Source organism: Fusarium odoratissimum (assembly GCF_000260195.1).
Source record: "Fusarium odoratissimum NRRL 54006 unplaced genomic scaffold supercont1.5, whole genome shotgun sequence".
In the NCBI taxonomy this organism is placed as follows: domain Eukaryota; kingdom Fungi; phylum Ascomycota; class Sordariomycetes; order Hypocreales; family Nectriaceae; genus Fusarium; species Fusarium odoratissimum.
In genome coordinates, this window is record NW_022158691.1 from 530,723 (window position 1) to 551,725 (window position 21,003).

A 21,003-nucleotide genomic window follows, 5' to 3' on the forward strand; every position below is an offset into this window, starting at 1 on the left:
ACCACAAACTCACCCCAAAGCCCAAACGGAAGGTGCACCCCGGACAGGAAGTCCCCTACTCCCTGCGCTTTCCACTCAAATTGTCAGGGATATTGTCTTTTCCCTGCGTGGATTGCCTGGATTCTTTGGAGAAAGAGGGGCCCTGCCGATTTGTTTGAGCGTTTTAGCGGAAGGTGAAGCTGCTGTTTCTTCAATCCCAACCCCCAGGCACACGTACTCACTTTTCTTCAACCTCCAGATTTCAAAATCTTGGCTTTGTTATAAGTTGATTCTGCCGGAGACAAATCAAACGCCGATACTTTCACTTCGAACCCTTTTCATCCCACGGAATGTGATCCTTTGCTTATGATAACGAATACACTTTGAGAAGCTGCTGATCACTGTCGTTGCTTTCACCTTTATCTCCACCTTGCATCACATTGAGTTATTGGCGGTTTGACAATATTCATCTTTGACGACTCTATTCACGAACTACTGCGATCATCTTCTCGGCATTTTTATTCGATCTGTTATCTGGTCCTTGGCTTCTACTCTATCTCATTTCTCAACAATACTGCAACAAAATACTGTTCCGGTTGTCTATCGCCGATCCCCCAACGCCGTCCCTCCGTAGCTGCCGCTCCGGTTCAACTTTCGGATCACCCGGACATATGAGCGACAACTACCACTTCCTCGATTTCTCAGGTGCCACAGCTTACTCTCATTTCTGCGATCGGCCAAGCATATCAAGAGGATTTTAAGCTTAATTCTCGTCCAATTCACTTGCTTACTTCCATATTGGCCTTGTGAGATCCAGATCTCGGTATCATGCCTATCTCACCACTATGGGCTCTTATGCCCCGCGGCGACCACTCCTCATCGCCAGAGACCGATCAGTCTTCGTCTTCAGGCACCACGGGAAATGTGTATCCGTCAGATTCATTTGCAGATGACCTATTTCGCGACAAGTTCATGGGCATCGCCAAGGGAGGCTCCAATGGGGAGAAAATCATGCGTGGCTTTCTGATCGGTCTCGCCATTGGCCTGGTTGTCGCATGCTTCGTTTGCTGTTGGTACCCATGCTGTCGACCACGACTCCAAAATCAGCGTCGAAGACAACGAAGGCGCCGAGGCCCCCCCGCAGCAGACGAAGAAGAAAATGCAACAAGTAGTGCGCCTCCTGCATAGCGATGACCACAGCTGGATCATGGATATGGGGAGGGTTTGACGTCGGCAAGTTGACGCTTTGACCGAAAGTAAGGCGGTGACCGTTTCACTTGCGACAACTTTCGAAAAACGACCTTGATTGAAGACGGCCTGCAAGATCGATATGACACGATACGAACACACGAACAAGCACAAGAGGACTATGCATAGAGCTGCGAACCATCATCCTTGATCACATCGCTCAGCACGCACGGGCTCATTAACAGTACAACCGATTGGTCAGATGGAAGTGTTTTGTGGCCGCGGGCCTGAAGTAAGGGCCTTGCACATAAGTACTGCAATTACTGCTGCCAAGCCAAGTTCAAATTTCGTGTTGTTGATCTGAGATGAGGGAGCCTTGGGAAGCGCGACGATAGCTACGCAAAGCTAGGGCATATTTGCAATCGAGGGGAGAAGAGGGGACCGAACCTACTTACATCATTAAAGGTGGACTATGACATGAATTTCAGAAGAAGGCGCACCAAAACGGACATGGCATTGAATTTGCATTGGATGCAAGGCGTTCAGAGACGATGTATGCATTTGGGACTGTTTGAAGGCTAAAGCACGGCAGGCATGAACTAGCATCTGGAATTTTAGGCATCTCACGGCGCTTTCGCAGTCTATTAGACAAAGAGATGAGAGTAGAGAGTATCAGTTCTCTAGAATAACAAATCATACCCTGTATATTTGATAGTGTGACACTTGTATACGCAATGGAATGAAATATCAGGTCCAAAGCTGACGCAAAGGACGAGGCTCAAACGATCTGCTTCTCATTGGACGCGCGTTTAAAGATGGATGAACATGCTTAATACTCTCAGCATCACCCATTGGTAGAGTCGCCATTGGAAGCCGATCCCTGAGGCCAGTCCTCGGACAGTCGCAATCCGATATATAAACGTGACAGGGAGCAGGACTAGAATAGTAACACTTGGGCGACACTAAAGAATTTGCACAGCCTCTTTGAGTATCGGTTGTGGCGTTGGGCGGATTTGGTACGTCACTAATGCGAGACCGAGCACTCGTAGTTTCGATTAGCAAGTAGTACATAAATAAGTTAAGTACAGGAATGTTCTTTGTCTCTGTGCTATTCGAGAATAATTCATTCCCTTAAATGTAAGTTTATTATTTGTTATCTGATTGCCTTTATACGCATTCGTCAGCCAAGTCTTTAAAGTCCTTGTGACACTTCCCGATCAGTCACAAGCTGTATCTGCTTCAAGGCGGCCCCGCCTCCAAGTCTCAGCCTGCCGCGCAATTGTCTTGTCTGTCGGACTTTTCCTTGCAACTTCGTATAACTATCTCTCTTCCTCAAATTCCTACTTGAGCCATCCCTGAACCACAAGCGACTCACTTCTTACGACTTACACCCTCTTATACTTCTTGTGTTACACCCGACGGGTTACGACGTCATCCCACGTATTAGCCCTGCGACACCAAGTCAACAATCGCATTGAGCTCTAGACAACCAATACAGTTGGCAAGATGCTTGACGAAAACCTCCCGACATATCGCTTCAAGACCTCTTCAGAGAATCCACTCAATAATATTCTCTACTTCACACACAATGGATCAGATCCTACGCCCGAGTACCTCATCAAGCGACCGGCGCCTTCCGAAGCCAATGGCCAATATGCGCTCGGCATATTCGACTCTCAGAACACATCTGTGATATATGCAGAGGTCGATGTCAAGCCTGACTGGGTAGCGCCCACTCTCTCTGCCGCCGAAATCCGCGCGCAAAACGGAAACCCGCCGCCCAAGACACCTATCATCCCAGATAATTTTGCGGTTTCGCTGTACAACCCCGATCAGGCTATACCCGTCAAGCAACAACCGGGAAGTTGGGGAAAGACGGGCGCTTGGGAGTTTGAGCTTCCCGAGAGATCCTTTAAGCTACCCAGTGCTAGCCAGATTGACCAGGAGGATCGTCCATCTCTGGCCGAGTTGGTTCCCAAGGTTGTGTTTCGCTGGAAACGTGATGGTCGTCTGAGCAAGGACATGACATGCTATATGACAGGACGAAATGTGGGTGGAAAAAAGAGCAAGGAACCCGATATTACGGTAGCATTTTTCCGCGCCAAGCATGACTCGACTTTGACCATCTATGAACCCAACATGGCCCGCGTTGAGATCGAGGATAGAAGGGGTCTTGAGATTGCTCTTCTTATGAGCGCTGAGACCATCAAGGACCTATATCTGAACCCTAGCCAGGATCCTTTCCACCTCCAATCCTCATCTAATGGCCGGCGTCGCCAGAACTCTCGCCCAGCAGCAAGTTCCTCGGCAGGCCCAACAATGGCGGGTGCTCTCAATAACAACCGTCCATCGTCACCTCATCGTGCACAAGCATCCCCACAACAGTCAAGCAACCAAGCCCAGCGAGAAGCTGAGGTCGAGGCGGAAACACGACGCCTACAAGCAATGGTCGCAGAGGAAGAACGCAAAAGACTTGAGCGTGAAGCGCAAGAGGAGGATGAACGCAAGAGAATCCAGAAGATGCTCGAGACTGAGGAGCAAGAGCGTCGGAAGAGAGATGCTGAGGTTGAACAAGAAACAGAAAGGCTCCGTCGAGAATACGGCATGGCTGGGCAAGACTTCCAGAGTCCCACGAGCCCGGGTCACCCATCACCACCCTTACCTCCCAGACCGCAGTTTGCGTCAGGCGCATTGAACCCCCCAAACAACCTGCCCCAAAGACCCAACAGTGTTGGACCAACACCGTATGGCGCTCCTCAGCCAAACTTTGCTCCTCCTCCTTCGCAAGCTCAGCCAGGCCCCAGTGAGAATGGAAAGAAACGTCATGGTTTGGGTGGTCTACTGCAGGGTCCCTATGCTGGACCGGCGGCAGCAAGTGTCAGTGGCTTCTTCAGCAGTCGAAAGGACGAAGAGAAGCGGAAGAAGGTTCAGAAGAAGCGAAGTGTACACTTTTGAGCTCGAGGTCAGAAGAAACTACGTATTGTCTTTATGTGTCATGGGTGGAGTTTTAAGGGATATATGCGCGCAATGCATGGGGGATATACCATAGATCTGGGAATAGCATTAGTAATGAGAAATGATTTCTTGTCATCTTCATTCTGTCATTGTGCTTAGATACTGCAATATTCATTAGACTGTCCAGCAATATTCATATGTTGTTGAGCTCCGATCTTTTTATTCACTCATATCAACCTACAGGAGCGAGGTTTCATCTTATGAGAGCCAGGCGACACAGTGATATTGCGTCCCCATGACAGAAGGAATCTTAGCACGGATGGCACTCGTGTAAGAGATTGAGCAGTAAGGAGGTGTACTTGCGAAACCAGAAATCAGCCAGTCACTTCGTTGTCGACGCCATCGTATCTAACCCATGTAGCCTTCCTATATCCCATAGACAATGTTTTATCTAGTTCCGGCCAAAGATATAACTCCCCAAACTATTTGGACTTCTCTAGTGAGTCTCTGCCCATTTCTTAAACCAATCTAGTGCTTCAGGGTTTGCAACACTGGCATTGGTCTTGACATTCATACCAGAAAGGATCTGTTTCACTGCGACCTCAATCCTGCGTTGAATGTTAACATCACACATCCTACGGATATTCTTAAGGGGTAGACTTACTTCTTTCCATTGCCAGTCTTGGGGACGCCGCCTCCGCACTCCTCCACGACGCCAGGTACATGTCGAGGGCTCAATTCAGACTTGATCTTGGACTTAATCCTTAGGCGTAGGTCATCGCTGAATTCATGTCCAGGTACCATCACCACAAAGAGACATACGGTCTCGTCTGAGTCTGTCTCCCGTCTCCGTCCAATACAAACTGCATCCTCGACTTCAGAGGCGAAGAAGCGTGTGAGAATGTTGTAGATCTCGGCTGAGCCGAATCTCACCCCTGATGGCTTTAGCACACCATCTGATCGTCCAAGCATGACAAGACTGCCGGTTGCAGGGTCGGGAATCTTGACGAAATCTCCGTGGTGCCATACTGCGCCCTCAACGCCGCAGATGTTTTCGAACCTCTCAAAGTAGGCTGATTGATACTTGGCCTCGCCGCTAGGACCGAAAAAGGTCAGGGGTTGGCAAAGGAATGGCTTGATGCAGACAAGATCACCTGGCTCGTCGGCCTTGATGGGCTCGCCCGTGACAGAGTCAACAGCACGGATAGCCATCCCAAGACCAGCGCACTGGATCTCGCCAACGCGAACAGGGAGTAGTGGGCAAGGCGCTCCGAATAGTGAGATAATGTCTGTTCCACCGGTAATCGAGCCGAGGTTGATATGCTTGGGGAAGGCTTCATAGATAAACTTGAAGGTCGATGGGGGGAGAGGTGAAGCAGTGGAGTAAATAGCCTTCAGGTTTGAAAGATCAATCGACTCATCACGGACAGGGTAAACGTTATTGGCCTCTAGTGCAGTCAGGTAGGCGGCCGAGGTACCGAAGTGAGTGACCTTGAGGTCAGAGAGGAGACGTGGGAGTGAGAGATGACCATGGGGGCGGAAAGGAGAGCCAGAGTAGACAATGATGGTAGAGCCCACGGCAAGAGCTCCGATGCTCCAGTGCCACATCATCCAGGAGGTAGTCGTATAGTAGAGCATTCGAGATGAGGAGTCGAGTGAGCAGTGAAGAAGATGCTCCTTCTTGTGCTGCAGAAGCGTACCTAAAGCTGTATGAACAATGGCCTTGGGGAGGCCAGTTGTACCACTGGAGTAGAGGACGTAGAGGGGATGAGCTGGAGGAAGCTGCTCGAACTTCAGGGGGTCCTCAGAAGCAGACTCGAGCATCTTGGCGTAATCGACAGCCAACACGCCATGCTTCTCAAGCTCCTCAAGACCAAGTCCACCAGAGCTGATGTTGTTAATCACAACTACTCTCTCAAGCCCCTTGTCCTTCAACGCAGCCACAATCTCAGTCGTCTTTGTCACACTAGACCACTCCTTGCCGTTGTAGACTGTGCCGTTATCGGCAAATAGCACCTTGGGCGCAATCTGGTTCAGACGGTCCAGCACAGCTGAGACACCGTTATCAGGACTTATACCAGTCCAAATGGCGCCGACTGAGGCGGCAGCAAGCATAGCAACCAGCGCTTCAACATGGTTTGAGACGAAACCCGCAACAACATCATTGGGCTTAAGACCAGCTGCACGCAGGGCATTAGAACAACGACGGACTGCCTCACGCAACTCGGCCCATGAAGTAGTCACTGTGGAGTTTGGCAACTCGGTAACAGTGATAACGGCTGGAGCAGTGGGCTCGGGAAGTGGAGAGGTTGCGGGAAAGAGGAGGTTCTCGGCGAAGTTAAGACGTGAGCCCGAGAAGAAGTCTGGCCGGGGGTACATAGGAGCATTCTTAGGAAGGACCTGCAGAGGTGTTTAGTTGAGTTCTGGAGTTGTTGAGCTCATCTTGAGCCTGGTGAGCCTCTCACTTGAGACGCCCCTCTCATAACTTGGCTTCATACCTCTTCAAAAGGCTTTGAAGCCGTAACACCAGCAAAATGCCAAACTTCCTCCCAGAACTGAGCAACTTCATCGATAGACCACTTGTATAGTGCTGGGTAACCATCGAGACTTAAACCATGCTTCTTGTTCACGTGCTCAAGAAACTTCCACATGTGAGTGGACTTTGGATCCGAATGCCTCCAGAGGACATTATCATCAGAAGGAGGTGCCGCAGCAGAAGGTGCAAGTTTGTCAATCGACATGACGGGCATTGGAACGGAAAGTAAGGGAGACTGAAAGGTCAACCAAGCCCTCGGAAAGACGATTGTTGGGGAATAGTGACGATTCCGAGGAGTTGAGATACCAATGAGACGATGGTGTGTAAGAAGCAATAGACACAGTCAAGGGAGGGATTGAGTGGTTTATGGAAGCCAAGATGAAGCAAGAGAGATGCTGTTTAATTGTTGAGAAGATTGTATTCTTATCCCAACGCTACGGACTTGGGATTCCGTGCTTCCAGCACAGCTCGGAATCTTTCTCTAATGGCCCAACCGCTGAAAGCCGTCCCCTCCCGTTCTCGGCTCCCCGCCATCGAGTCCCGTCTCTTACCCCGAAGTGGCTGTGGTGGGGGAGGCTGAGGTCATGATGTGTGGCTTGTCTCAAGCTGAGGATCTTAAGGGTTTTCCATCATGACAGCTATTGATGGACTTTAATAACTTGGATGGTATCGTCGTAATTACATACTCAGGAGACTTGCGAAATTAGTAGGTCTTGAGTTGTGAGTTGTCACTTTTATTCGTAAATGACCACTGTCATGTCGAGCTAAACGAGATGCCATCACTTCAAATAAAAGGAGAGCACATTGTGGTCTCTTCAGAAGAAGAATCAACGGTGACTCAAAAGCAAATAACGAATACGCAACATAACGTGATTGTCAAAGCACAAGGCAAAGCTGAATCATAATCACGTTGTATGGCAGTTTGGCGAGATTAGTGCGTTGTTGGTTGCCTCGGTACAGTCCAAGCTTAGCTGCCGGACCGTAGCTAGTAGGGAGAACTCGGCATAGTCGATCGTCCCGAACCGCCTTGAATCCAAGATGATCAGGCCCGGACAGTTTACTCAGCTTCTGTTTCAAGGACGTTGACTTCGCATAGCATGGGTGAAGCTCGATCGGGGGTCGACAAGAAGGCAGCAGACCATGATCTGAATTCGGAAGCGGTGGTACTATACTTGATATCTTGAGCCTCCTCAACTCGAGAATGCGACAAGTCAATCCGAATATCACGAAATGATCCTCACGGACCGTGTGCATTAGTTGCAGTTTTGGGCTGAAAAGGAGCTGGCGGTGAAGGTCTTTTGGCATTGGAGGATCTTGTTCATCTTTGATAGATGGATGTTATGCAGGGCTTTGCAGCATCTTTTATCTGGCCATTGATGTCGGTGTGCAACAAGCGCTAAAAAGTAATGCACTACATTGAGAATCATGTTATCCGTACATACACAAGCTAAGCACAGCATCGTTGGCTGCAAGTGTGTGCACTCGGCTGCAGTAGCTTGTTCTGGGGGGAATATCCTAGCCCAGGTCTCCATATGATTCACGAACAGTTATCAAGGATGAAATGCAAAGTGACTATCGAGGCGACCGAACCGAAAGTTAAAAAGCGTTCAAAGACTTGATGTGCCACGAGACTCTTCCCTAACGAGGGAGCTTGAAGAATAATGCCATCATCGTCGCCGGGTGCGGCGGAGATTTTGAGAGCTTGGGCACAGCATGCCCCTGGATGATGACATCCAACTTCCTTTGGGTTTCATCATGACCAATGCTGTGTAAGACCAACAAGATCTGATGGTGAGCCGCGGCACCCAAGGGGAGGCAAGAAAACTTAGGTCCTCTATCGTAGGTGACAAAAAAGACTTAGGCAAATTTAGGTGTAGATTTAGTAGATCTTGGATTCTATATTTCTGCCACCGAGGTCCAACGTCAGAAGTTTTCTTGTTCCCTGGGGGCACCCTTCAGGCTTTTGAAAGTCTGTCATTCGCTACACGAGGCAAACGACAGAAATTTGGTGCGAGCCGAGCTAGAAGAAAAAAAAGTGGCGTTTTCTCTTAAAGTCTCCCGTGTCTTCCCATTCGCAGGCCGGAGACCTCGGAGCCCAGGGGTTCGTCTGAAAACAGAACCATTGGATCCTTTTTACAGGGACTTCGATTAAGGAGAGGGAGCCAGAGATATGTTCTGATCGTTTTGTGTCTGCATCTGGGTAGGATTCGAGGTCAGTAGCTCAGTTGAACAGGCATGGTCAGCCTTTGAGGGGAACACGGCGTCATCATAGAGAATACGCGCCTCGCTTTTGAACCCTCAAGCCTTGTGAAGTCGCTTGTTATCAAAGCCTAGCAAGGAAGCGAGGCCTGGAAACGAAAAGGCGAACGACGAGACGAGAAGGCCATGCAATGCAAGTCCCCGCCAGCTGACCCCTTGAATTCCCTATTATCCTTGTGTCCGGTGCATTCCGCGGGTGCTTGCCTTGCTCTACTGTGCTATGGAGACTGTTCTGTGTGCGTTTCTCGTACATCGTACATCGCATACAGCGACACAGTCAGCGGCTCAGGTACATGTCAACAAATGCAACTTTAAACTTCCTCTCGGCTCTGATTACACTCCGTCAAGTAACTGGTATCCCCGTCGCTAAGACGCATCACCTCGAACTCAGGTACCCAGTACGAGTTGGTGCTGGTCCCCGCTGTTTCCCGTGGAGCGGAAAACCTGGACTTTTCATTGTTTTTCAATGCACATCCCGTTGTCCCGCTGACTCCGCAGTTTTCTTCTTGCTTCTGTTCTCGTGGTGTAGGTCGGGTCGAATAATAACCAGTTACTCCCTGCATCTGTCAGCTCTCTCTTCTCTTTTCATTATCACTCTTGCTGCTTGTTAGGTCGTCGTTGTGTTTCGTCGTCCACTTGCAGATAGGCTTCGGCCGAGTGATCGAGAGAGTCCGCCGACTAACACCATTTATTCCAATAAGCAAGCATTCAGCCATCAGCTAAACCCAGGGCTGATTAATCACCCCTCGAGCATCAATTCGCCTTGTTGTTTCTCGATCAGTACTCTTTAGCAGTATCGATCCCGCTTGACCGCCGAATCAAGTCATCGACGACTGGTGCTCGATCATACGCCCTTGCGTTGCGGCCTGATCGATTTGAGCTTGGATCGATCTATCTTCCTTGGAACGGCAACGCTTGTCTCGGTAATTGAAATTGGAACAGCAGCATAGCAATTGCTCTGTTGATGAGTAGTGCACTATTGGGTAAGTGATCTTTCACATTACTGAGAGTCGATATCATCCTCTCTTCATCAATCATCATCAATCATTCATCGGTTCGTCCCATCATATGCCTGGTGTTTTTAAGCGATTCTTGGCTGGACCACGGCTGGCCCCGCTACTCGAGTTGAAGGCCCACAGGCAATTTGCAGTGGGCGGATCTTCACTTTCCAAGTTTGATTCGACGCCACCTCCTGCGCCCCCCTGTGCCTCCTGGACCACGCACCACTACGCGCAGTGCTGCACAGTGCTCCAATTCAACTTTAAACCCAATGGTCACCTCTTTTCATCAATTTCATAATTCTTCCTCATCAACATCTGTTGTACCGTGTATCAGCCCCAGCTCAACATCTTTGTCTCCGTTACTTGTGTTGCAGCTTGTTCTCGATCGCGGTGCACGTTGAGTCTTGTTTTCTTTCCTGCTTCGCATATCCTCATCCGCATTGAAAAGCAATTGGGTTCCTCACAACAATCCTCCTATTTACAGAATATGCTTTGCGGCGAATCGTCTGGAATCGTTTGTTAGGTTTCGCACATCCACTGACACTCGCTCCTGGCTCCCAGACTCTCGACTTTCTGTCCTTCTGACTACAATTGGCTGCTCTACCCTCCTTCGACGATTCGCGATCTAGCCTCCCTTACGTTCACGCCTTGAACAATCCAACGCACCTGTGCCAGGAGAGATGCCCCGTCGGCTTAATCCTTTCTCATCCTCACCCTCCATGTCTCAACCCGTCAAGTCGGGCGAGAGGCGCCCCTCTACCTCAAAAGGCAACCGTATCACCAACTTCTTCTCCAGTAGCCCCAAATCCACTGGTGCCCAGCAGGCCCTTGCCGCTGCTACTGGATTCTCTCCTTCTCCCGGTCTGCCTACTATCTCTCTCTCAACCGCGAGCCCTGGAGACCCCAACAGCATCGATGCCTCAACGACCACTCTCTTCCAGCCTAAGTCGGCCGAGGAGATCGACCGTCAGAAGCGTGCCGACGCTCAGTTCGGCCCTCTCCTCCACTCAAGTCATCGATACACCAGCCAGTCTCATGGAGAGCCTCTCCAGGCCCCTGTAGAGGATGAGCCTCCTTACTATTTCATTCTTACCACTTACATCAGCTACCTGATCCTGATCGTTCTTGGTCATATTCGCGACTTCTTTGGCAAGCGTTTCGGAAACCCCAAGCACTATCGCGCCCTTAAAGCCAGCAACGGCTATGCAGCTCTCAACAGCGATTTCGACAATTTCTATGTCCGACGCCTCAAGATGCGCCTGGATGATTGTTTCGCTCGCCCTACCACTGGCGTCCCCGGACGCTTCATCACACTGATGGACCGCAAGTCCGACGACTTCAACCGCACCTATCAATATACCGGCACCTACACTGAGACTCTCAACATGAGTTCGTATAACTATCTTGGTTTCGCCCAGTCTGAAGGTCCTTGTGCCGACGCTGTGGAGGCGTGCGTCAAGCAATACGGAATCAGCTTCTGCAGCCCCCGTGGTGCTGCTGGTACTTCTGACCTTGCTCTTGAGGTCGAGCGTGAGGTTGCCGAATTTGTTGGCAAGCCTGCTTCTATGGTTTTTTCTATGGGTTATGTCACAAACTCGAGCTCTTTCCCCGCCCTTGTCTCCAAGGGTTGTCTAATCATTTCCGATGAACTCAACCACGCCTCCATCCGTGTTGGTGCTCGTCTTTCTGGTGCCGTTATTCAGAGCTTCAAGCACAATGATATGGCTGATTTGGAACGTGTTGTTCGCGAAGCTATTTCCCAGGGTCAACCCCGCACCCACCGTCCTTGGAAGAAGATTCTGGTTGTCGTCGAAGGTCTCTACTCTATGGAGGGTACCATGTGTGATCTTCCCGGTATTCTTGCTCTGAAGAACAAGTACAAGTTCTATCTTTTCGTTGACGAGGCTCACTCTGTCGGTGCTCTTGGCCCCCGTGGTCGTGGTGTTTGCGACTACTTTGGCATTGATCCCTCCGAAGTTGATATTCTCATGGGAACTCTGACAAAGTCTTTTGGTGCCAACGGTGGTTACATCGCAGCCGAGAAACATATTATCGACAAGCTCAAGAGCTCCAACGCTGCTACTCAGTATGGCGAAACTCCTGCTCCTTGTGTGCTCATGCAAATCTTGGCTTCCCTGAAACTCATTACTGGCGAGCTGTGCCCTGGTCAAGGTGAGGAGCGTCTCCAGCGCATTGCCTTCAACTCTCGTTACCTTCGTCTCGGACTTAAGCGTCTTGGCCTTATCGTGTACGGCCACGATGACTCTCCTATTATTCCTGTCATGCTCTACCACCCCGCCAAGCTCCCTGCGTTCAGTCACGAGATGCTTCGACGAAAAATCTCCGTCGTCGTTGTTGGGTATCCTGCGACCCCACTCATCAGTTCTCGCGCCCGTTTCTGTGTTTCTGCTGCCCACAACAAGGAGGACCTTGACCGTCTGTTGACTGCATGCGACGAAGTCGGTGACATCCTGCAGATCAAGTTCTCGACTGGTGTGGCAGGCGGACTGGAACATCTTCCCGAGGGCGTTGACCCCAAGAACGAAAAGGAATGGAGAAAGGAAAACAGAATCCCCCTTCAGGCCCCTCGTTGGAACCTTGAAGACGTTGTAAAACACGGTGTCCAGGATTCAAAGATTCCCCTACGCTAATATCTCGGCCTCTTAATCAAATTTTGTTTCTGGTGTTTGATACATCTTTATAATCACTCATGTGCTCGGAGGTTGTCTGAGTGGTGTTTGACGCTTTTCATAGATACGTCCTGTGAAGGAACGCGACGTTGCACGACGTTTAATGCCCTGTTCTTCTTGGCGGCTAGCCATGCGGCTGTTGCCCTTTTGCCCCCAAATTCTCATGCAAGAGGGAGGGTCTTTCTTCTTTTTTTTTTTTTGGAACGGATTAATGGAGTTGAAGGCGTGTTGAGGTAATGGGCCATGTTGGGAATGGGAATCATGAGCAAGACTCACTCTATCAACCTAAGTCTCAAGGCTGGGATGAGTACAGCATATAGAGTAATTGTTAGTCGACAAATATAGATCTGAAGCAGCATAGATTTGCTTCAACTAATCAAAGAAACGTATACATGAAGATTCCAATTCTTATACCTCGGTGAACATTGATAAACAGTTGCATATACTCATGGGTAGCCATGGCATATCCTCTCAACTTTTATGAAAGCTATATTCGTTATCAGATACCTTGCCTCGGAAGTTTGCTAATCTCCAAGGGGTCTATAGCACCATTGCAAGGTCAATTCCCTAACTGTTGAATGGGAATGCTGGAGGCTCGGTCTCAAACGCACGATGTTTCCTTAGAATACCTCGGACTGTCACTTGAGATGTGGCTTGAGTCTCCTAGCCATCCGTAAACTTCCATCTTGAATGGTTTCCCTGGTGTTGAAGGCCCAATGGTGTTTGAAGGAGAGACAAACTGAGGTTAATTGAGTGGACCAGGAGCTCACTACATTTCAATAAGCGACTTGCCGGGGGGGTTGTTTTGTGTCAACGCCCAAGACTTTCCTAAACGCGCACTACAACTCAAGACAGAGAAGCCGTCCAAGAACGGCATTGACTTTGGTTTGTTTGTTTACTGAAAAGGCATACAGAAACCATCCAATGGCTGATTCAAGACGTGCATAGGAGGGTCGAATAATGGAATGGTTGGGCTGGTTAACGGGCTGCAGCAGCGGCAGCCAGGCTTGATACTTATTTAGTAGTGAGGGGCCCTGGCCGGGGTACCTACAGGGGGATGCTGTCAGTGGAGCGGGACGGGAGTCAAGCCGTGTCCTCAGTGGAGGACCAGTATTCAAAGTCCCCCCCCAGGCCGACCACGAGGTCCACCAAGCGAACGGCCAGGTCATGAGATAGGTACGGAGTACATCCGTATAGGGCTCGGAAGGGCTTACCACGGCCTGCTAATTCAGGTACTGGGTACCTTGAGACAGCTGCCATTTCAATAGGCCGTAGGTGACTCGGAGTGGAGGACCTCCTCTTCCCTTTCCACCCCCAAGCGCTTCCACGAGCGAGAGCAAGCAAGACCTGGACTGGGCCAGGACCAAGACCGAGCAAGACAAGACCTTAGACCAAGACACAAACACCCCGTCATCATCACCACCACCACCAGCCGCCTTCTTCCCCTCTGGCTACCTCCGACTCTTTTTATTTTCTAGGCTCTTTTTATTAACGTTTCTACGGCACTTGTCCTCCTCGAGGCGTCTCGGCTTGGGTCTACTTATTCTCTTGGGATCGGCTCGTTTTTCCCACTTCGACATTGCCTTTCCTCAGCCCATTCTATCTTCTATTCGTCCACTCGATTTGTTCTTGCATTCAATCCACTCCAATCCAATCATCCTCCAGGCTGCGCCCACTTCCTCGACCCTGACGTCTCCCACCTCTTACTCCTGAGCATTGCTTCTCTTTTAATGACGTTCCGATCACGATTTGAATGAAAGACTTACAAGCATTCGACCGACTGTCCTTCGCCAACGCTCGTCTTCTCTTTCTATCTGACGGTGCCCGATCAAGCGCATCTGTCTGTTTGCGGCATCACCACCACCACCACGGTCGCCTGAATTAGTCTTTCGTCTCAGCCCCCGCCTCCGTTGTTGGCGACTGTTCTTTCATAATCGTCAGGATGATGAGCTTCGATGGTGGCACAGCTTACGCCGAGTCCGACGCCGACGACGAATACGAGCGAAGCATGGGCGACCACTCTCCTATCACCAACTCTGAGGCTTCCCCCATAGACTCCGAGCTCTCGACCTCTGCAGAGCATACTCCTACTACATACGGGCACCGCAGCAGTGCCGACCGTCTCCCAGAAACCATCATCACCGAATGGACCGTTGAGGAATGTGCTGATTTTATTGGCACCATTGGTCTTCAACAGTATGCCGATCGCTTTATAGGTGCGTCTTGATCCAAAGCATGCCATCTCATCTCCTCGACGGATGGTACCACAGATATTGGAGGGGATATTGGGATAACTAACATTTGATTGCCTGCAGAAAACGAGATTGTTGGCGAGGCCCTGGTAGCGTTACAACATGATGATCTCAAGAGCATGGGCATTGCTAGCGTGGGACATCGCCTAACGATCCTCAAAAGCGTATATGATGTCAAAAGGGCTCAAGATGTCCCCATTGAGAGCGACCATTACCTACCCCTATGTACGTTGTCTCCGATTTCCCCTCTTGAGTGGACTGGCCTGATTCTAACCCGCGACCCCTGCAGCCGCCGACGCCGAAGCGCAATATGCTACCGCAACTATCAAGGACATCAAACATCTTGTCGAACAATTCCGTCTCCGCGATGAACGCATGAACCTACTCGAGCAGGATCTGCGACGAATGACAGAAGATTTCAGACGATTGCGAGAGGATATGCTCCCGGCCTTGCGCTTGGTCAAGGATGCGCAGCAGCCGTTGCCCAACCTGAGTGGTAACAGCCAGCAGGCCTACGGCTACGAAACAACCATATCGCCCCCCGCACCAACACCACCCCCAGGCTCGAGTCAATCTGGAAGCTCAGTCAAGCGACAATATTCTACCCGCAAGATTCTCATCGGAGCTACACCAAAGAATGCATCACCCACTCAATCTACGCACGAGAGGTCAATAGCGGAGACTGCGTTGGACCCCGCAAGTGCTGCAGAGCGAGCTGTCCTATCGTCTTCCCATCTTGCAGCTATGAACGGAGGTGGCCAGGGCTCGTCCTCCCCTTCGTATCCCTCACCCAACATACCCTCCCCGACATCTCCTCAGACCCACATGTCCGCTACGACCCTCGCCTCTCGATCCTACCGCAGTGAAGCACCGACACCCTCCACACGAACCACCTTCAACGACGAAGGTCACACCAACGCAGTCTATGCCTCCCGCGAAAAGGCACCGCAAGGGCCGCCCCGCCGACGAGAAACCCCTGTACCTGATACACCCAGTCAGAGCAATGCTTCAGTCGAGATCTTCAAATCTTTCCGTGTCAGTATGGAAGACCCCTGCTACAAGGTTCTTCCTGCTGCGCTGAAAAAGTACCAGATCAACGCTCCATGGGACCAGTATGCTCTCTATATTGTGTACGGCGATCAGGAACGTTGTCTGGGCCTTGAGGAGAAGCCATTGATTCTGTTTAAGCAACTGGATAAGGAAGGCAAGAAACCCATGTTTATGCTACGAAAGACAACAACAGCACCTTTAGATGGAGAACCAGGAAGCGCTGGGCTGGGCAGCACCTCAAGAGGGGCACCAACAGGCTACGATCCCCCAGGAGGAATCATCTAAACTCTACTCAGAATCGGTGCCTCATGGTGGAGTTTCCCAACGATCCAAGCACAAAGTATCGGACGGCGCCTACCGAAACCCGAGTCCATTCGAGTGGTGAGCACGAGACGCATTCTGTACGTCAGACATGCAGGGTCGACACAAACCACCACCTACAAGGCCGTACGATGCTGGACCAAGGTCTAGATGCGTTTCTTGGAAGTGGGACAAGGCAAGAGTCGGCAAACCTGTAGAGGTGTCTGCATGACGTTTGGTGATGTTTGTTTCAGTGGGTCAGCGTTTCTGAGCTGAGGTGGTGAACCTGAAACACCAGCCATGGGCTATTATGGGGCAGAACGCCAGACAGTGCTCTGGCCTACCCGCGTTTGTCTTGGGCTGAATCACATTATTGACAGATTCGGAAACTAAGAGGGGAGGCTTGTTTGAAGACCAGGGTTTAGAGAGTTGCAGGGCTGGGCAACTGAAGATTTCCGACCGGAGGGAGAGCTTAGAGCAACTCGCTTCCTCGGCTGGTTCCACTCGAAGCTACATATTTGCTTTTGTCAAAGGGATGCTCATTGAGGCAGGACGTTGCTGTGGAAGTGAACGATCAAGCCACGGGCATCCATGCGCATGCAGCATTTTTTTTTTTTTTTTCATCAAATTCATCATGGGGACATTGCGGTTTACGGCGTTTGAAAAGTCGACTAAAGTTGGGTGTTATTCTGCAAGAAGCGGCGGGAATGTTCATCGTCGTTCTATTTTTGGGGCTTGCATCTTAATTTCAGCGCAACACAGCACAGCACAGCACGGTACAGAACAGAACATGAAGGAAGGGTTGGTAATCATGGGCGAGAAGCACGGGTTGGATCAGGACAGGTCAATGTACAAACAGTGTTAGGGCTAAAGGAGCCAGAATCTTTGTGAGTCGGATCTTGTGGACATTGCCTTGCATAAGAGCATATGCTGGCGGTTGATAAGAGTTGGACATGATGTTAGAGCTTTGTGACAACAAACAGACTCTTGTGTGGAGTAGAACAAGAGTAATCTTTTCGAAGTTGAAGTTGATAGACAACGAGCATGTCTTTCTTTCATGGTATCTCTTCCGAGCACATTTCTTATCCAATATCAAGCCCTGGATGTGAAGGTGGGTTCTGGCTCCCACTTCACATACCATTGCCACTCCTCTGTAAAGTCTTCCCTCTTGCTCGCTTCAACCTCTTCGACGAACGCAACCACCGCTTCCAATGGCACTCCCCTCCTCATGCGCGTCTTGTCATCCCAGCTTGAATGCACGCCTACCAATGCCCTGGTTTTCCGATCAAACAATGCTGCACCGCTATGTCCCCAGTACGTCCAGCAGCTATGCTTAAGAGCGCCGATCTCACTGTTATCCTGCGGATCTTGATTCTTATTTAGGCCACGGAAAGTCCCCTCGGTAAGAACGAGTGTGTCGTACTCTGTCTTTACACCACTGCGTTCAGCCTCGAGGTCCTCGGAGCCCGGATGGCCGATGCATATTAGCTCAGTGTTGAACTTGGGAGGCGAGGTTGCGATACGGGCACGGGGAAACGGCCGGTGAGGAAGCTCGGCTTTGTCGATCTGAAGTAAAGCGAGATCGCGTATTGGATCCCAAGCTACCACTTTCGCTGAAACAACCTTTCCATCTGATGATAAGAGGACGTGTGATGCATCAGCTGTTAGCTCAGAGGGTTCTTCTGCAACGCAGTGTGCGCAGGTGAGGAGGACCCCATCGGGCGAGATGCAGACTGCAGTTCCAGCCTCTGACTGTGCAAAGACAAATGTTGCGGCTACTGTATCAAGTCCCTTTGGACTTGAGATGAAAGGTCGGAAAGCATCTCGGGGAATAGGAATGGTGTGAGAGGTCAGCCAGTTGCGTTTAAAGATGAGGGCATTGTGGTGCTCTTTTGAGAGGCCAAGGCTAGATAAAGAGAATAGAGTTTCTATCTCTGGTTTGTGAGAGGAAGCGTCTGTTGTCTGATCCTTTCTTGAGGATGCGGTGGTTGAAGAGAGTGCTCGAGTTGAACTTCTTGTTTGACGTGGCATAGATGGTGATGAGCCGGTCAAATCAATAGTGTCAGGCATGTTTTCTCTCAAGGCTCTAATTGCCTATAGAAGATTCACGGTTTGAGTCAAGATGTTAAGGAGGATGTTGCAAGTTCTGTGATGGGGAAATGGACGGCTCTAGCCATATAAGTCAAGTGACCAAGAACGTGCTGCTGCCTAATCCCGAGAAGCATCAAGGAGTCAGCACAATTAAGCAATGAATGCCATTTACAGGACAGATTCTACACACTCAAATCGACCATCGCTATCATCAAAGAAGCCAAACTATTCTGGTGTTGTTGTGGCATCCTTCAATAGGCGAGCGCGTGTATCCATTGATACCACGGAGCTTCCGGCTCAAGTTGCTTCGCCTTCCACTCATCCACGACTGTCGTATAATCCTCTGGCCCATATGGATCCGTCATCTCAGCAAATACGCCATTCTTTCGATAGATTGGTAGATCCAGGTCTTTCAGTAGTAGGTCCAGATACGGAACAGCATCAAACACAAAGTCGGGAAAGCTGTGGCCAAAACCACCTGGGTATCGCCATTTTCCGAACCGACTATGAAGCACTGCCTCATGCTGGAATCTAGATACAAACTCTGGTGAAGGATTTCGAGGGAGAGATGGAATCATATCATCGAAGAAGGCGTTCATCCAGAGCGATTGGACATGGGAAACTATGGGGTTGCTGAAGTTGACTAGCATTCCCACGAAAGCAATATCTCGAGTCTTGAGGAACTGACTTGACGGCGGGATGATGAAGTGATATAGCGTATACGGCGTCAGATCTGTCGATGGCGTAATAGTATCATTGCTAGAGAGACCTTTGTCCTCTAGCAGCGTATGATACTTGCTATTTTGCACTTTCTGTATGGGCTGATCCTTGAGGCGAGGGAACTTGTCGAAGATCTCCTTATCGACTTGATCCAGGAGTGAAGCGTAAGGGAACGAGTTCGGTGACGGCGTATGAGGCATCCCAATATCCTCAGCGATCCCTTCTGGCAGGAATCTGATAGGAGGAACATGTTTCCAACCCGTTGCACAGCACAGCACATCCGTATGTAATGCACTTCCGTCAGACAAGTGCACCGTTTGTGTACTCAACCTTTCGATATCAGCAATATGTATCTTGACCAGTCCCTCCTTGACAACCTCGAAGAAGTCCTTCTCATAGTTGAGAATCCCTATACTCGTTGCCACAAACATGGCATTCGACCAGGGTTTGAGCTTGGCCGTCTCGGGGTGAGAGTCGTATTTGTTGAGCGTGATAACGTCTTTACCAAGAATGCTCCAGAACTTATCGACGATAGCTCTTCCAATGAATGTTCCGTGGTAGAAGTTACGAGTCTTCACGTGTCCATCCGCGGCACCCCAACTACACGGACTGAACCACGTTAACATTCTTATATGGGCGAGTTTCTCGAGCCACTTCTTGAAAGGTGTGACATAAGGAGGTGCATTCCAAGCAGGGCCATGGCCAGATTCTGTAAAATTCAGTAAAGTCACTTCGCTATGTCTTTTCGATATTACTGACCTCGAATGACCCAGTTCACTCGAATGCCTTTGGTGGCATATAAATACACCATATCCCAAGCCGACTTTGTGCCTCCGAATACAGTCACTGACTTGGCCGTTTCGTAGGTATTCTCATGGTTGCGTAAGTCTTTTCCATGGAATATGGGGGCCTCGAAGTCTTCTTGGCCTTCGAAGATTGGTAGAAAGGGTTCTGAAGTGAGGCCTGTCGCAAGAACCAGTCTTTTGGCCCTGATCTTAATATTATCACCAATTTTGATGTCCCTTACCGTCAGAATCCAACCACCGTTCTCTTGATGCTCTGCTGTCTCAACCTTGTGCTCAAACCGTATCTTGTCATATGTATCAAAGTGTCGAGCATAAGTCTCCAGGTATCTGTGTACTGTCTGGCCAGGAATGTGCTGGCCTGGCTTGACACCAAACGTTTCTGTGTCCATGGGGAAATCAGGGTACTGGTAAGTACCCAACATGTTGTTGGTTTTCAGGCCTGTATAGAGGCGATGTTTTGCCCAGGTGCCACCAAGTGTAGCAGCTGAGTCGAAGACCGCCAGTGATTCTTCAGGGTGTAACTGATGGCGAATCTTGGCCGCAGCCAGCCCAGCCCAACCTGATGGATGTAAGCTTGCTGTCCTTTCACATATTCTTTAATATCTCAATCGATATGATTCCTTACCCGCTCCAACAATTACCACGTCGAGAGTCTCCATTATCAATCTCTTCTGGTCAGTTCACGACTCTTATATAAAAGCGATGGAGACAGATCAAGAAAAAGCGGTGGACTTTTGGGGCCGAACCTCTTTTTCATATGTTCAGCTTGCTCTCAAGTCCGATACATGACAAGATATGTGAGTCAGCTTACGCCGCTGTGCCATTTGTTGCATTGCATGGTTGGTCGTATTACATACGCAGCCAGATATGCACGACGCTGCAGGTTCGTGGCGTCCAGGTTACCAGAAGTGAGCATTTCCCAAATGCCATAATTCCACGGGCTTTGAGTCTTGAAGGGCTGCAAAGAGTTGGGGAAATAGTCAGGAAGCTTGTTGGCTGTATTATTTGGCGTATTGGCACTGGATCCAAAGGTCGTACTATCACCAAGTGTGTCTCATGCTGGCGGGTACAGTATCCAACAACACAAGGGAATAAATGCTGTGATTCTTCAATATGAAAATATCCTGATCCGTTATAAGCAAATCAAGGAATCAATCATGCATATTCTCTCGACAA

At 49.9% G+C, this 21,003-nt stretch overlaps 7 protein-coding genes across 8 annotated transcripts; 4 read left to right on the plus strand and 3 right to left on the minus strand.

Annotated features, from left to right (window-relative positions):
• The first annotated feature begins 168 nt into the window (after positions 1-168).
• On the plus strand, positions 169-1,955 carry FOIG_04127 (uncharacterized protein). The gene has a single exon (XM_031202212.1). The coding sequence runs from the start codon at positions 808-810 to the stop codon at positions 1,165-1,167; it is 360 nt and encodes a 119-aa protein (XP_031067659.1). The 5' UTR covers positions 169-807; the 3' UTR covers positions 1,168-1,955.
• A 294-nt stretch (positions 1,956-2,249) lies between these two features.
• FOIG_04128 (acetoacetate-CoA ligase) lies at positions 2,250-8,371 on the minus strand. Of its 2 annotated transcripts, XM_031202213.1 has the most exons (3): positions 6,621-8,371; positions 4,787-6,522; positions 2,250-4,730 (listed from the first exon to the last, which is right to left on the minus strand). In XM_031202213.1, the coding sequence occupies exons 1-3, from the start codon at positions 6,870-6,872 to the stop codon at positions 4,619-4,621; spliced, it is 2,100 nt and encodes a 699-aa protein (XP_031067660.1). In that variant the 5' UTR covers positions 6,873-8,371; the 3' UTR covers positions 2,250-4,618. The 2 variants fall into 2 exon arrangements, with proteins under 2 accessions (XP_031067660.1, XP_031067661.1); XM_031202214.1 differs by having other exon boundaries at positions 4,787-8,371.
• FOIG_04129 (uncharacterized protein) lies at positions 2,252-4,335 on the plus strand. Its single transcript, XM_031202215.1, has one exon. The coding sequence runs from the start codon at positions 2,674-2,676 to the stop codon at positions 4,120-4,122; it is 1,449 nt and encodes a 482-aa protein (XP_031067662.1). The 5' UTR covers positions 2,252-2,673; the 3' UTR covers positions 4,123-4,335.
• A 358-nt stretch (positions 8,372-8,729) lies between the features above and the next one.
• FOIG_04130 (serine palmitoyltransferase) lies at positions 8,730-13,016 on the plus strand. Its single transcript, XM_031202216.1, has one exon. The coding sequence runs from the start codon at positions 10,599-10,601 to the stop codon at positions 12,567-12,569; it is 1,971 nt and encodes a 656-aa protein (XP_031067663.1). The 5' UTR covers positions 8,730-10,598; the 3' UTR covers positions 12,570-13,016.
• Positions 13,017-13,936: 920 nt separating this feature from the next.
• FOIG_04131 (uncharacterized protein) lies at positions 13,937-19,444 on the plus strand. Its single transcript, XM_031202217.1, has 3 exons — positions 13,937-14,824; positions 14,924-15,085; positions 15,150-19,444. The coding sequence occupies exons 1-3, from the start codon at positions 14,551-14,553 to the stop codon at positions 16,193-16,195; spliced, it is 1,482 nt and encodes a 493-aa protein (XP_031067664.1). The 5' UTR covers positions 13,937-14,550; the 3' UTR covers positions 16,196-19,444.
• Positions 17,303-18,280, minus strand: FOIG_04132 (uncharacterized protein; the record flags this gene model as incomplete). The annotated part of the gene is made up of 1 exon (XM_031202218.1): positions 17,303-18,280. One exon carries the CDS (start codon positions 18,278-18,280, stop codon positions 17,303-17,305), a length of 978 nt encoding a protein of 325 aa, XP_031067665.1.
• FOIG_04133 (uncharacterized protein) lies at positions 18,553-20,531 on the minus strand (the record flags this gene model as incomplete). The annotated part of the gene is made up of 3 exons (XM_031202219.1): positions 20,453-20,531; positions 19,781-20,386; positions 18,553-19,730 (listed from the first exon to the last, which is right to left on the minus strand). The coding sequence occupies exons 1-3, from the start codon at positions 20,484-20,486 to the stop codon at positions 18,553-18,555; spliced, it is 1,818 nt and encodes a 605-aa protein (XP_031067666.1). The 5' UTR covers positions 20,487-20,531.
• Positions 20,532-21,003: the final 472 nt, after the last annotated feature.

Coding starts and splice junctions, on each gene's coding strand:
- FOIG_04127 (XM_031202212.1), top strand. CDS start 808: ATGCCTATCTCACCACTATGGGCTCTTATGCCCCGCGGCGACCACTCC.
- FOIG_04129 (XM_031202215.1), top strand. CDS start 2,674: ATGCTTGACGAAAACCTCCCGACATATCGCTTCAAGACCTCTTCAGAG.
- FOIG_04128 (XM_031202213.1), bottom strand. CDS start 6,872: ATGCCCGTCATGTCGATTGACAAACTTGCACCTTCTGCTGCGGCACCT. Junction 6,523..6,620: donor CTTCAAAGCCTTTTGAAGAG/GTATGAAGCCAA, acceptor ACACCTCTGCAG/GTCCTTCCTAAGAATGCTCC. Junction 4,731..4,786: donor AAGACTGGCAATGGAAAGAA/GTAAGTCTACCC, acceptor CATTCAACGCAG/GATTGAGGTCGCAGTGAAAC.
- FOIG_04130 (XM_031202216.1), top strand. CDS start 10,599: ATGCCCCGTCGGCTTAATCCTTTCTCATCCTCACCCTCCATGTCTCAA.
- FOIG_04131 (XM_031202217.1), top strand. CDS start 14,551: ATGATGAGCTTCGATGGTGGCACAGCTTACGCCGAGTCCGACGCCGAC. Junction 14,825..14,923: donor GTATGCCGATCGCTTTATAG/GTGCGTCTTGAT, acceptor GATTGCCTGCAG/AAAACGAGATTGTTGGCGAG. Junction 15,086..15,149: donor CGACCATTACCTACCCCTAT/GTACGTTGTCTC, acceptor CGACCCCTGCAG/CCGCCGACGCCGAAGCGCAA.